Source organism: Coregonus clupeaformis, chromosome 21 (genome assembly GCF_020615455.1).
Source record: "Coregonus clupeaformis isolate EN_2021a chromosome 21, ASM2061545v1, whole genome shotgun sequence".
Taxonomy (NCBI): Eukaryota; Metazoa; Chordata; class Actinopteri; order Salmoniformes; family Salmonidae; genus Coregonus; species Coregonus clupeaformis.
Window position 1 is genome coordinate 51386164 of NC_059212.1, and position 12244 is coordinate 51398407.

Genomic DNA, 12244 nt, shown 5'->3' on the forward strand with positions numbered 1-12244 from the left:
TGAACCACAAAAGTTTATTTTGGAGAGGAAGTTAAATTCTGTGGGTAAGACCGTGAGAATGAGAGATATAAAAAGCAAGCATGGTTCCTGGCTAAGCGACCCATTGTCTGCAGAGCACGGCAGCTCAGTTTCCATAAACAGTAGGGTGCGGTGGTATTGCCCTATTGTCGTGTATGTCTCTGTCTGTGTGTGTGGGTGGAAGGGTACCATACCCACCCCAAGCAAAGTTTCCATTAGCTGTTGCTGAGTGTCATCTCCTGACTGTCATTATTAGAACACATCACCATGTCCCCTTACAGTGTTGCTACACACACACACACACACACACACACACACGGTGGTAACACCCTAGTGATACCTACCCTCCCAAGTGTTGTTGAATGCCCACCCATGCCAACATTCCATAGAAACCCCCCACCCCAACACAAATTTCCCTAGGGGTTTACATAACACTTGATTTAAGCCATTATGGAGGTCAGAATTAGAGACTTGCTAGCTCTGTCCGATAGCTCCGGTTGCAATGTTGATGAAGTGGTACTATGTTGATGAAACACATGGATTCTAGGCTAGGTTGATGAAGTAATCAGCACCTAAGCTATAGACCTACGGACTATTCTATAGGCACATAGATGTTAGCCTAGAATCCACACTGAATATGGCTCAGTGCAGATTCCAGGCTACTTAGCTAATGTATTACAACTCCTTGATCTGATACTAGACATGTCAACTACTGGCCAGCAGATAGCACCACATGACCAGTTAAAAACAAACCTGCATCGTCTCTCTGTTTTCTGAAATGCTTTTCTCTTTGTGCACTGTGGCTTATTCTGTAGTTTACTGTGCATGTCAAGGCCTTGGGTGGCATTTTCAACAATGCTCTGTGCAAATTGTTCAACTGTAATTTATTGAACAAATGCAGACTGATCAACTTTTTAGGGATCTCTATCATTTGAATCTTTATTGAGAGATAAAATGCCATACAAATGGTAATTGGAGCACATATAATACACAATAGTGAAGATACAACTTGAATATAGACTCAACATGGACACAATACAATTCATTTTTAAATTAAAATAAGTAAAAGATATCATATATAATACAGGAAGAGCAATATCTCAGATTGTTTACATGGAGTTCCACCTTAGTGAATCTCCTGCCATTTTTGTTATTGTAAGATTCATCTTATTTACATTAGTAGAAAAAATGTATTCTAGTAGACAGAGTAGCACACACAGACAGAGGCCTGCTACGATCTTATTATAAAGCTGTTAGTAATGTTGTTGGTTGATAATATTCTAGTAACAGCGTATGAGTTCACGCCACACCAGTCCATCATCTCTGCCCAGCCTTCTCTTATTGGCTGCTTCTGCTGAGTCTCCCCAACCTGACGTCGTAGGTGATCATGTGGAAGTTGTCCCAGGCATAGAGCTTCCTCTGGGCGTGGTTGTAGTCCACCATGCTATTGTAGCGGTAGCGGTTCTTGAAAGGCACCGCCATGGCTCGGCTCTGGCCGGTGGCCGTGTCGAACACGTGGTTGACGGTGGTGTCTGGGGCGGTGTAGCTGGCCACCGTATAGAGCCGACCGCAGATCATGAAGGAGTTAGCCACTGTGTTCTTCCTGATGTTGGTCTCCCAGCTCCTCTTTACCTCCAGGCTCTCAGGGTCCAGCTGGGACACCACGATGGCTCCCTTGGCCTTGCTGGTGCTGTAGACGGCCCACAGACCCTGCTCGTCCACCGCCAGGTCGATGTCTGTGTAGCCGCCCCAGGAGTAGGGGTGCTGGCCGTGGAAGCCAGCGTGGGGGAGGTCCAGGCGTGCCGCCAGGCTCTCGTAAGCTAGGTCGTAGCGGAGCAGGGTGCGGCTGCGTCGGCGCTGGTAGTAGAGGGAGCCGCGGTACAGGGTGGCCCCTGTGCTCTCCACGGGCTCTGGCAGCACAATAACCTTCATGGGGAAGCCCTTGGCAAACTGCTCCATGTCCTCGTAGGCGAACAGCTGGCGGACATCCTTGCCCACTGTGTCGATGCGCCACACCGTCTTGTTTCCGTATGGAGGGGCCATGGGCTCAGGGTCCTGCAGCCACACCCCGTACTTCCCTGTGATGCTGTCGGCCTTTCGGTGCAGGACGGGCTCTCCCACAGACACAAGCTCACCACAGCCTGGACACAGATAGAGGGTAGTTACATTAAATTCAATCTTTGTCTCCACAAGGGAATTATGCTAAGTACAGTGCCTTGCAAAATTATTCATCCCCCTTGGCGTTTTTCCTATTTTGTTGCATTACAACCTGTAATTTAAATTTATTTTTATTTGCATTGTAATGGACATACACAAAATAGTCCAAATTGGTGAAGTGGAATGAAAAAAATAACTTGTTTCAAAATATTCTAAAAAATAAATAACGGAAAAGTGGTGCGTGCATATGCCTTTGCTATGAAGCCCCTAAATAAGATATGCACGCTCAAGTTTTCTGTTTTTTCTATCTTATTTCTTGTATCACAATAAAAAATATTTTGCATCTTCAAAGTGTTAGGCATGTTGTGTAAATCAAATGATACAACCCCCCCCCCCCAAATCTATTTTAATTCCAGGTTGAAAGGCAACAAAATAGGAAAAATGCCAAGGGGGGACTGTAAATTGGAATATGTGCTTTGTGAAATATACAGTACATTTTTCTAAACGTTCATTATCACGATCACTACCTTCATGATCATCTCTGATTTATTTGTGTACTTAGAGGTGACGTGCATACAGTGGCGACCCGTCATTCAGGGCAGGTGGGGATAAAAAAAAGAAACATTACAAATTTGGGGGGCTTGCGTGTTATTTTGGCATTAATACGTGTCACATATCAGTTTGCAAACAATGTAAAAAATCAGAGTTTAGTTAATAAAGCCGCATACAAACATGGTCTCTTCTTTGCTTTCTTGCGTAAGGCAGCTCCAAAATGCAGGTGTTTCAGCCTAGCTCAGTGCTTTCTGTGTTGGTGGGGCAGCCAGCGGAAAATACAGAGAGTAGGTGTTGGTAATGTTCTCTAGTTGCGCGGTGATTGGCTCAGTGTCCTGTCACTCATAGGGACACTACGTCACCGCCAAGTCTAAGGGTAGAGCTCTAAAATTCAAGCCCCTTGGGTGCTGCCAGGGAGTTACATTAGAAGTGCCCATCCAAGAAGGCTCAAGGTCATTGACCACAGATAAAATGTCAAATCGCGTTATATCTACAGTAGCTTTGATTGGACTGATCATGTCAACATCATACTTTCAAAATCTTAGCTAGCAGTCATCATCATGAATCAAATCGACAATCTACTGGCAAATCCTTTTTAATCCTTGTCATATGAAGAGAAATAATGAAGAGAAATTATAGATAAAATGTATCGGTGCTCATCAGCCATTGGACATAAACATTACACAACAAGTTGGAAATCGCAAATTCAACAATGAGTGGTTTGTAAGGAATCAGTGGCTAAATGCAAGCATTACAAAGCAATCACTAGCCTGCTATTCAGTGGAGTGGCTGTGTGGTCCCAAATCTGGGATTAAGGGTCTCTTTTCCAAGTTTAAAATGATAAACATTCAACATTGGCCATGCTGTCAATGAAGCATGATTTGTGCCGTGCTCAAAACAACTGGTAACCCGGAACTGCGAAGACTTTATTGAGTTCAAGACAACTGGGAACTTGGGAAAAAATTAGCTCAGATTGAACGGTCATCCAACTCCGGAACTCAGGCCTCTTTCTAGAGCTACGACCTGAAGATCACTGACTTCATCATGATTCAACCTGTTTTTTTTCCGAGTTCCCAGTTGTTTTCAAGGCACCATAAATCCAGAGAATGCCAGACTTTGATGACAACATTTGCCCACGAAGGACTGCTCAAGTGAGCACAGAACAACAAGGTGAGTCCAAAAATGTATTTTATGCTGCTGCATAAATGATGTAATATGACAGGGAGATACAGTTGAAGTCGGAAGTTTACATACACTTAGGTTGGAGTCATTAAAACTTGTTTTTCAACCACTCCACAAATTTATTGTTCACAAACTATAGTTTTGGCAAGTCGGTTAGGACATCTACTTTGTGCATGACACAAGTAATTTTTCCAACAATTGTTTACAGACAGATTATTTCACATATAATTCACTGTATCACAATTCCAGTGGGTCAGAAGTTTACATACACTAAGTTGACTGTGCCTTTAAACAGCTTGGAAAATTCCAGAAAATGATGTCATGGCTTTAGAAGCTTCTGATAGGCTAATTGACATCATTTGAGTTAATTGGAGGTGTACCTGTGGATGTATTTCAAGGCCTACCTTCAAACTCAGTGCCTCTTTGCTTGACATCATGGGAAAATCAAATGAAATCAGCCAAGACCTCAAAAAAAATGTTGTAGACCTCCACAAGTCTGGTTCATCCTTGGGAGCAATTTCCAAACGCCTGAAGGTACCACGTTCATCTGTACAAACAATAGTACGCAAGTATAAACACCATGGGACCACGCAGCCGTCATACCGCTCAGGAAGGAGATGCGTTCTGTCTCCTAGAGATGAACATACTTTGGTGCGAAAAGTGCAAATCAATCCCAGAACAACAGCAAAAGGACCTTGTGAAGATGCTGGAGGGAACAGGTACAAAAGTATCCACAATAAAACAAGTCCTATATCGACATAACCTGAAAGGCCGCTCAGCAAGGAAGAAGCCACTGCACCAAAAACCACCCAAAAAAGCCAGACTACGGTTTGCAACTGCACATGCGGACAAAGATTGTACTTTTTAGAGAAATGTCCTCTGGTCTGATGAAACAAAAATAGAACTGTTTGGCCATAATGACCATCGTTATGTTTGGAGGAAAAAGGGGGTTGCTTGCAAGCCGAAGAACACCATCCCAACCGTGAAGTACGGGGGTGGCAGCATCATGCTGTGGGGGTACTTTGCTGCAGGAGGGACTGGTGCACTTCACAAAATAGATGGCATCATGAGGAAGGAAAATTATGTGGATATATTGAAGCAACATCTCAAGACATCAGTCAGGAAGTTAAAGCTTGGCCGCCAATGGGTCTTCCAAATGAACAATGACCCGAAGCATACTTCCAAAGTTGTGGCAAAATGGCTTAAGGACAACAAAGTCAAGCTATTGGAGTGGCCATCACAAAGCCCTGACCTCAATCCTATAGAAAATGTGTGGGCAGAACTGAAAAAGCGTGTGCGAGCAAGGAGGCCTACAAACCTGACTCAGTTACACCAGCTCTGTCAGGAGGAATGGGCCAAAATTCACCCAACTTATTGTGGGAAGCTTGTGGAAGGCTACCCGAAATGTTTGACCCAAGTTAAACAATTTAAAGGCAATGCTACCAAATACTAATTGAGTGTATGTCAACTTCTGACCCACTGGGAATGTGATGAAAGAAATAAAAGCTAAAATAAATAATTCTCTCTCCTATTATTCTGACATTTCACATTCTTAAAATAAAGTGGTGATTCTAACTGACCTAAGACAGGGAATTTTTACTAGGATTAAATGTCAGGAATTGTGAAAAACTGAGTTTAAATGTATTTGGCTAAGGTGTATGTAAACTTCCGACTTCAACTGTATGTATACTGTAGCTAAGAAAGCAATACTGTTGTGTGGTAAGCTGTTAGTAGCCAATGTGCCTCACCCTAATAATTTTGTCTATTTTCCCCTCTTAATTTCGCCTACTGTTCTGACTTGGTGGTGCACATGTAGCCTATTACCTGTAGAGAAATGTAATCATTGAATATTGTAAGAGCTTTCATTGTCTGCTTATATGCCCCCTTTATTTATCCCATGGTTCTGACTTGGCATACAGGGAGAACACTGTAAGAATGGCCCATATTCTGAATTCCGTCGCTGTACATTTCAAAAGTGCTAAACAAATAGTTATATTGACTACGTCCATCCTAGCTCGCTCATTAATGTCTTAATCGAAATTACGGATTGCCTCTTATTCACTTGTCGTCCCCTTATGCCATAGTTTGTACATCTCAGTTGTCAGAAACCACATTTGTTTAAGCAAGTCAGCCGTATCAGCCATGTTTTTTTAAAGGCAGTAAATGAGGCTGAATTAACTGTTTCGCTGCCGGACAAGGCTCCGCTGATAGCCAGGTGTAGCAGTGGTAAGATGTTGGGACTTCTGTTGGGACTTTGCTGTTGGGACAGCTTTATGTAGGCCCTAACAGTTTGTGTGCACAGTTTGTCACTGTTATAATGCAATTAATGTATTGTTTAGTGTTGTGCTGTGTAGTGGCTTTGCTGGCATGCATCCCACATTTTCTTTGTTTGTTTGCCCCACCAAGATGAACATGCTAAAATCGCCACTGCGTGCATATACATTATACACTGAACAAAAATATAAAAGCAACATGTAAAGTGTTGGTCCCATGTTTAATGAACTGAAATAAAAGATCCCAGAAATCTTCCATACGCACAAAAAGCTTATATCTCTCCAAATTTTGTGCACACATTTGTTTACATCCCTGTTAGTGAGCATTTCTCCTTTGCCAAGATAATCCATCCACCTGACAGGTGTGGCATATCAAGAAGCTGATTAAACAGCATGATCATTAGACAGGTGCACCTTGTGCTGGGGACAATAAAAGGCCACTCTAAAATGTGCAGTTTTGTCACACAACACAATGCCACAGATGTCTCAAGTTTTGAGGGAGCGTGCAGTTTTAGAGAATTTGGCAGTATGTCCAACCGCCCTCACAACCGCAGACCACGTGTATGTCATTGTGTGGGCGAGCGGTTTGCTGATGTCAACATTGTGAACAGAGTGTTCAATGATGGCGGTGGTGGTTATGGTATGGGCAGGCATAAGCTACGTACAACGAACACAATTGCATTTCATCGATGGCAATTTGAATGCACAGAAATACCATGACGAGATCCCGAGGCCCATTGTGAGGCCCATTTTGTTTAAGTTACTGTATCTGTGACCAACAGATGTATATCTGTATTCCTAGTCATGTGAAATCTATAGATTAGGGCCTAATGAATGTATTTCAATAGACTGATTTCCTCATATGAACTGTAACTTGGTAAAATCTTTGATATTGTTGCATGTTGCATTTATATTTTTGTTCAGTATAGTTGGTGTGTAGTTACTTTAAGACGCCACCAGGGGGAGATAGATACAAGTTAGAGCAGTGTTATTCAAACTTTTTCTGCGGGGACCCCATTTTTTTGCCAGAATTTCTGTGGGACCCACCCCAAATCTTACCTTAAAATCAGTAAATTTAGATTTTTACATCAACAAATAACCTTACATTCATTACATTTTTCATATCTCTTATCACAATGAAAAGAAACCAATAAATATATTTACTCAATAAAAAAAGTATGTTGTCCCATACAATAATCTTTTGTTCCCAAAAACAACCCCCTAAAAACTACCTGTGTGGTTCTGCCCAGCGTCTTGAATGAGACGTGATGCTGGGACTTCGGTCACCTCAGCCTTCATCTCCTGATAGAGAGCGTCTGAGAGAGAGAGAGAGAGAGAGAGAGAGAGAGAGATTTTCAATGGTTTATCTGGTGGCTGAAGTCATAAATAACTCAAAACATACAGCATCAATAAACCTGAACACATTCAAAGATGACACGCTGACAACATGAAAGCATCTTGATATGTGCCCCAGTTATTTCACATGCAGCGTGGCACGTTCCCCTATTTAACCAAGTTATTGCATTCCCCAAAAGGATCACAGACACTTAAACTAACATGCAACAGGCACGAGTGACAGAGCTGTAAAAAGAGCATCCGTGTCGTAAATACCATTCCGCTAACGCAACCAAGCAGTGCTAACTGAAACCTGACCTGTAGTGCACTCAGTTTACATTATAACACTTTGATTTTGTCCAGATCAAACAAACAAACACTCACCATCCACAGTTCCTAACTGACATACACTCTTAGAAAACAAGGTGCTATCTAGAACCTTAAAGGGTTCTTCAGCTGTCCCCATAGGATAACCTTTTGAAGAATCCTTTTTGGTTCCATGTAGAATGCATTCTAAAGAGGGTTCTACCAGGAACCAAAAAGGGCTCCTATGGGGACAGCCGAAGAACCCTTTAGGAACCCTTTTCTCTAAAAGTATATATAATAATGCATTTTCACAAAGTTCAGAGGTGGGTTATAAGTGATGATGTTGTGAGACAGTAGAGACTCTCACCGCTGGCTGGTCTCTGGTTGAGCTCATGAAGTGGGAGTCCTGCTCCAGCGGCCTGGGGCTGGTGGCAGGGTCTCTGTCGCAGTGTCTCAGCCTCCACACTCAGTTCGTCCACCATCCTCTGGAGCCCCTGCACCTGCCTGTTCAGCTGCTCCTTGTCCTCCTGCAGTTGGCTCTTATCTCCCATGGCCTGGGAATACGCTTCCTGGATGGTCTTGTCACCCCCAGCCCCTGGCCCCTGTCCCCCGGCTCCCTCGCCCCCCAGCAGCCTGCTGACCAGGGCCTCCAGCAGGGTGAGACGAGATTTCACCCCCTCCATCTCTGGTCCTCCACTGGCCCCGGAGCAGCTGGCCTCGGCAGGGTTGTCCACGGTGAAGGAGTACTGACAGCGCCCGGTGTGGTCGTTGGAGCGTCTCAGGGAGGCTCTGTCCTGGCTCTTGGAGCCCAGAACCAGGCAGGACAGACACAAGGCTACCTGTAGCCACATTCTGGAGGACGGGTGGATGGATCACCTGGTCACCTGGGTCTCAGACTGGATCACTCTCTTGGTCCTTCAGGAGTTGTTCTCTTTCTTTCTTTCTTTCTTTCTTTCTTTCTTTCTTTCTTTCTTTCTTTCTTTCTTTCTTTCTTTCTTTCTTTCTTTCTTTCTTTCTTTCTTTCTTTCTTTCTTTCTTTCTTTCTTCCTGACAGATCAGAGGACCTGTGATGGAACCTTTCAGCTGAGATCAGGTTTATGTCCTGTTGAATTCTTTGCGTGGTCTCTTTATTTCTGACTTTGCTTAGTGATTATATTTATTTTGTTCCTTTCTTTCTTTTGGTTGTGCTATTGTTCTGTCTCTTCTCCCTCTCTCTGGTCTTTCGTCACTGTCTGTTGTTCTCTGAGTTAGAACACACTGCAAGTGGGATATTTATACAGTCAACCATCATAGGATGGGAGGAGACAAGGATCATGGGGGGGAGGGGGGTAGCTAGGGGGTGTGACACCATGGGTTCTGAGATAGAGAGTGAATTTAACACAGTATCAGGGAAAAACAGCACGTATGGTTAGTTTTTTCCGGTCTATGTTTTATTGTGTCTGTCTGTAATAGTTGTTTGTCTGCAGTTATTTATCAAAACATAGGTTGTATTTGTCTGTACTGAACCTCTTTATGTGTCTGTCTGGTCCCCTTGTTATCATAGTAACGATGGCTACTCAGTGTTTACTTCCTTCATAGCCCATAGTTATATAATTAAATCCCCATATGATTAAACTCTCCCCAGACACAACGTCCAATATCTCTTGGATTTATCACCAGTTAGGTAGCATCCTATCCACCTGCATATTAGGTGTGAAGTACAGGTAAGCTCTGGGCTAACGCTCAGCGAATGCACCATAGCATCCTGTCTGCTTGCCTTAGTCCTAACAGGTCTGGGATGTCCAGCTGCCATCCAACCCTTGCCCCCCACATCAGGCCAACCCAGTTTAGCCTGATCCCAGATCTAAGGGAAAACCAGTTCACCTGTACACCCGAGGGCAGTCTGGCACTCTGCTCTGCCAGGGCAGGATGTCTGGAGGATGGTTAGGATTAGGAATGTGGTGAGGGCAGACAGTCCATCCTTCCTCCCTAACCCATAGTTTTCTTTATCTGGCTGCTTCACTCTGGCATCATAAATCCAGCTAAAGGATGGGGATGATTAGGGAATATTTTATTGGACAGCATCCCACTCTTGTGTAACAGAAAGCTTTCATTACAACGTGATTCATATCAGAACGTTGGGGCAGGGTTTTAGTCACCTCCTCTTTCTTTCCCCTCACATGCAGGGACGTGTGTCCCCACCCTCCACCTCCCACTTCTCTTCTCTCCCTGCCTCCCTCTCCTCCCACCGCTCTCCCCCTTGCTAGCCACCCTCTTCTCCCCCCTCCTTCTGGCTAGCCACCCTCTCTACTCTTCCCTCTCCCTGGCTAGCCACCCTCTCTACTCTTCCCTCTCCCTGGCTAGCCACCCTCTCTACTCTTCCCTCTCCCTGGCTAGCCACCCTCTCTACTCTTCCCTCTCCCTGGCTAGCCACCCTCTCTACTCTTCCCTCCCTCTGGCTAGCCACCCTCTCTACTCTTCCCTCTCCCTGGCTAGCCACCCTCTCTACTCTTCCCTCTCCCTGGCTAGCCACCCTCTCTACTCTTCCCTCCCTCTGGCTAGCCACCCTCTCTACTCTTCCCTCTCCCTGGCTAGCCACCCTCTCTACTCTTCCCTCCCTCTGGCTAGCCACCCTCTCTACTCTTCCCTCTCCCTGGCTAGCCACCCTCTCTACTCTTCCCTCTCCCTGGCTAGCCACCCTCTCTACTCTTCCCTCTCCCTGGCTAGCCACCCTCTCTACTCTTCCCTCTCTCTGGCTAGCCACCCTCTCTACTCTTCCCTCTCCCTGGCCTGCTACCAGCTTGGGGTTTGGGTCCTGGGGGAGCAGCCCTAAAGGGGACCATGGTTTGATCTGGTGATCTGGAGACAAAACAAACCTTGTTTAGTACCAGGTGAACATTCCACGTCTTGCCTCTGTCTGTCAGTTGTTTTTGGGGGGCAGTTTTGTGAGGTGCGCACACACACACACACACACACACACACACGTGTTTATGACTGTAGAGGGAGGGGACAGGGGCGCAGGTTGGAACCACATGGCTCAGACACGATAGTCGATTAAAGAAAAAAACTAATGATAGGGAGAACGGAGGATCTGCAGAAGAGGAGAGGCACTAAGATAGTAACAGACGCTCCATCTCCTCTCCCCCTCCCCTCGGGGGAACGGAGTAATGGTTTTTGCATATTTACTCTTGGCACAGCTACGGTTGACTCAAATTCAAAACATTGCTTGAGTGATGATTTATTTTCTATTCCCTCCCCCTACCCAGTCCTCCACCCCTATGCTTCCAACTCAAATTCACCACATATTCACTAAAAAGAAAACCTCAAACTCCCCTGGTTGGCTCATACAGTATATACTTCACATTTCCAGCAGTGTTTCCACCGTACGTTCGCTCACCTCTCCAAAGTTTTTTTTGTACGTAAAGTTACGGTGCTTCAGGCATCTTGTTTTTCTCCGGCCCCGTCCAGGGCCCCTGGCCCCCTGCCTCATAGTGGCCACAGAGAAAATACAGGCAGTCTACAGGCAGTCAGCTTGGGTCTCTCAATAGACTGTCTCTCAGTGAGGGGCCAGGACTGTTTGGGCACGGACACACCGGTAGCGTTTGCCGGCCAAGATTACTTACCAACTCTGAACAGAGTGCCGCCTGTAATTTGTAAACTGAGTGCAAACCAATTCTACATGTAGAATCGTGCAAAAATATTGGTCCACCAGCGGGTGGGTCCCTAAAACACACCTCTCCGAACGAATGGCAGATGAACGGCAGATCAACATTCGGTGTGGTGTTTGTGGTCCCTTATTCCAATGAGACACCAGACTGCTGCTCAGAATGGACTCCTGATGCCTCTGCCAATTGCACTTAATTAGGATTAAATTTACATATTCACACCCCTGAGTGTTAGAATCACCTTTGGCAGTGATTACAGCTCTGAGTCTTTCTGGGTAAGTTTCTAAGCGCTTTGCACACCTGGATAGTACAATATTTGCACATTATTCTTTAAAAAAGTATTAAAAGTCTGTCAAGTTGGTTGTTGATCATTGCTAGACAGCCATTTTCAAGTCTTGCCATAGATTTTCAAGCCGATTTAAGTCAAAACTGTAACTAGGCTACTCAGGATCATTCAATGTCGTCTTGGTAAGCAACTCCAGTGTATATTTGGCGTTGTGTTTTAGGTTATTGTCCTGCTGAAAGGTGAATTTGTCTCCCAGTGTCTGTTGGAAAGCAGACTGAACCAGGTTTTCCTCTAGGATTTTGCCTGTGCTTAGCTCTGTTCTGTTTCTTTTTATCCTAAAAAACTCACTAGTCCTTGCCAATGACAAGCATACCCATAACATGATGCAGCCACCAACGTGCTTGAAAATATGAAGAGTGGTACTCAGTTGGATTTGCCCCAAACATAACGCTCTGTATTCAAAGCATAAAGTTAATTTCTTTGCCACATTT

At 44.7% G+C, this 12244-nt stretch overlaps 1 protein-coding gene across 1 annotated transcript; it reads right to left on the reverse strand.

Moving 5' to 3' along the window:
* Positions 1-57: 57 nt before the first annotated feature.
* On the reverse strand, positions 58-9052 carry LOC121535572 (myocilin). The gene is made up of 3 exons (XM_041842776.2): positions 8191-9052; positions 7415-7498; positions 58-2159 (listed from the first exon to the last, which is right to left on the reverse strand). The coding sequence occupies exons 1-3, from the start codon at positions 8672-8674 to the stop codon at positions 1357-1359; spliced, it is 1371 nt and encodes a 456-aa protein (XP_041698710.1). The 5' UTR covers positions 8675-9052; the 3' UTR covers positions 58-1356.
* Between the last annotated feature and the right edge of the window lie 3192 nt (positions 9053-12244).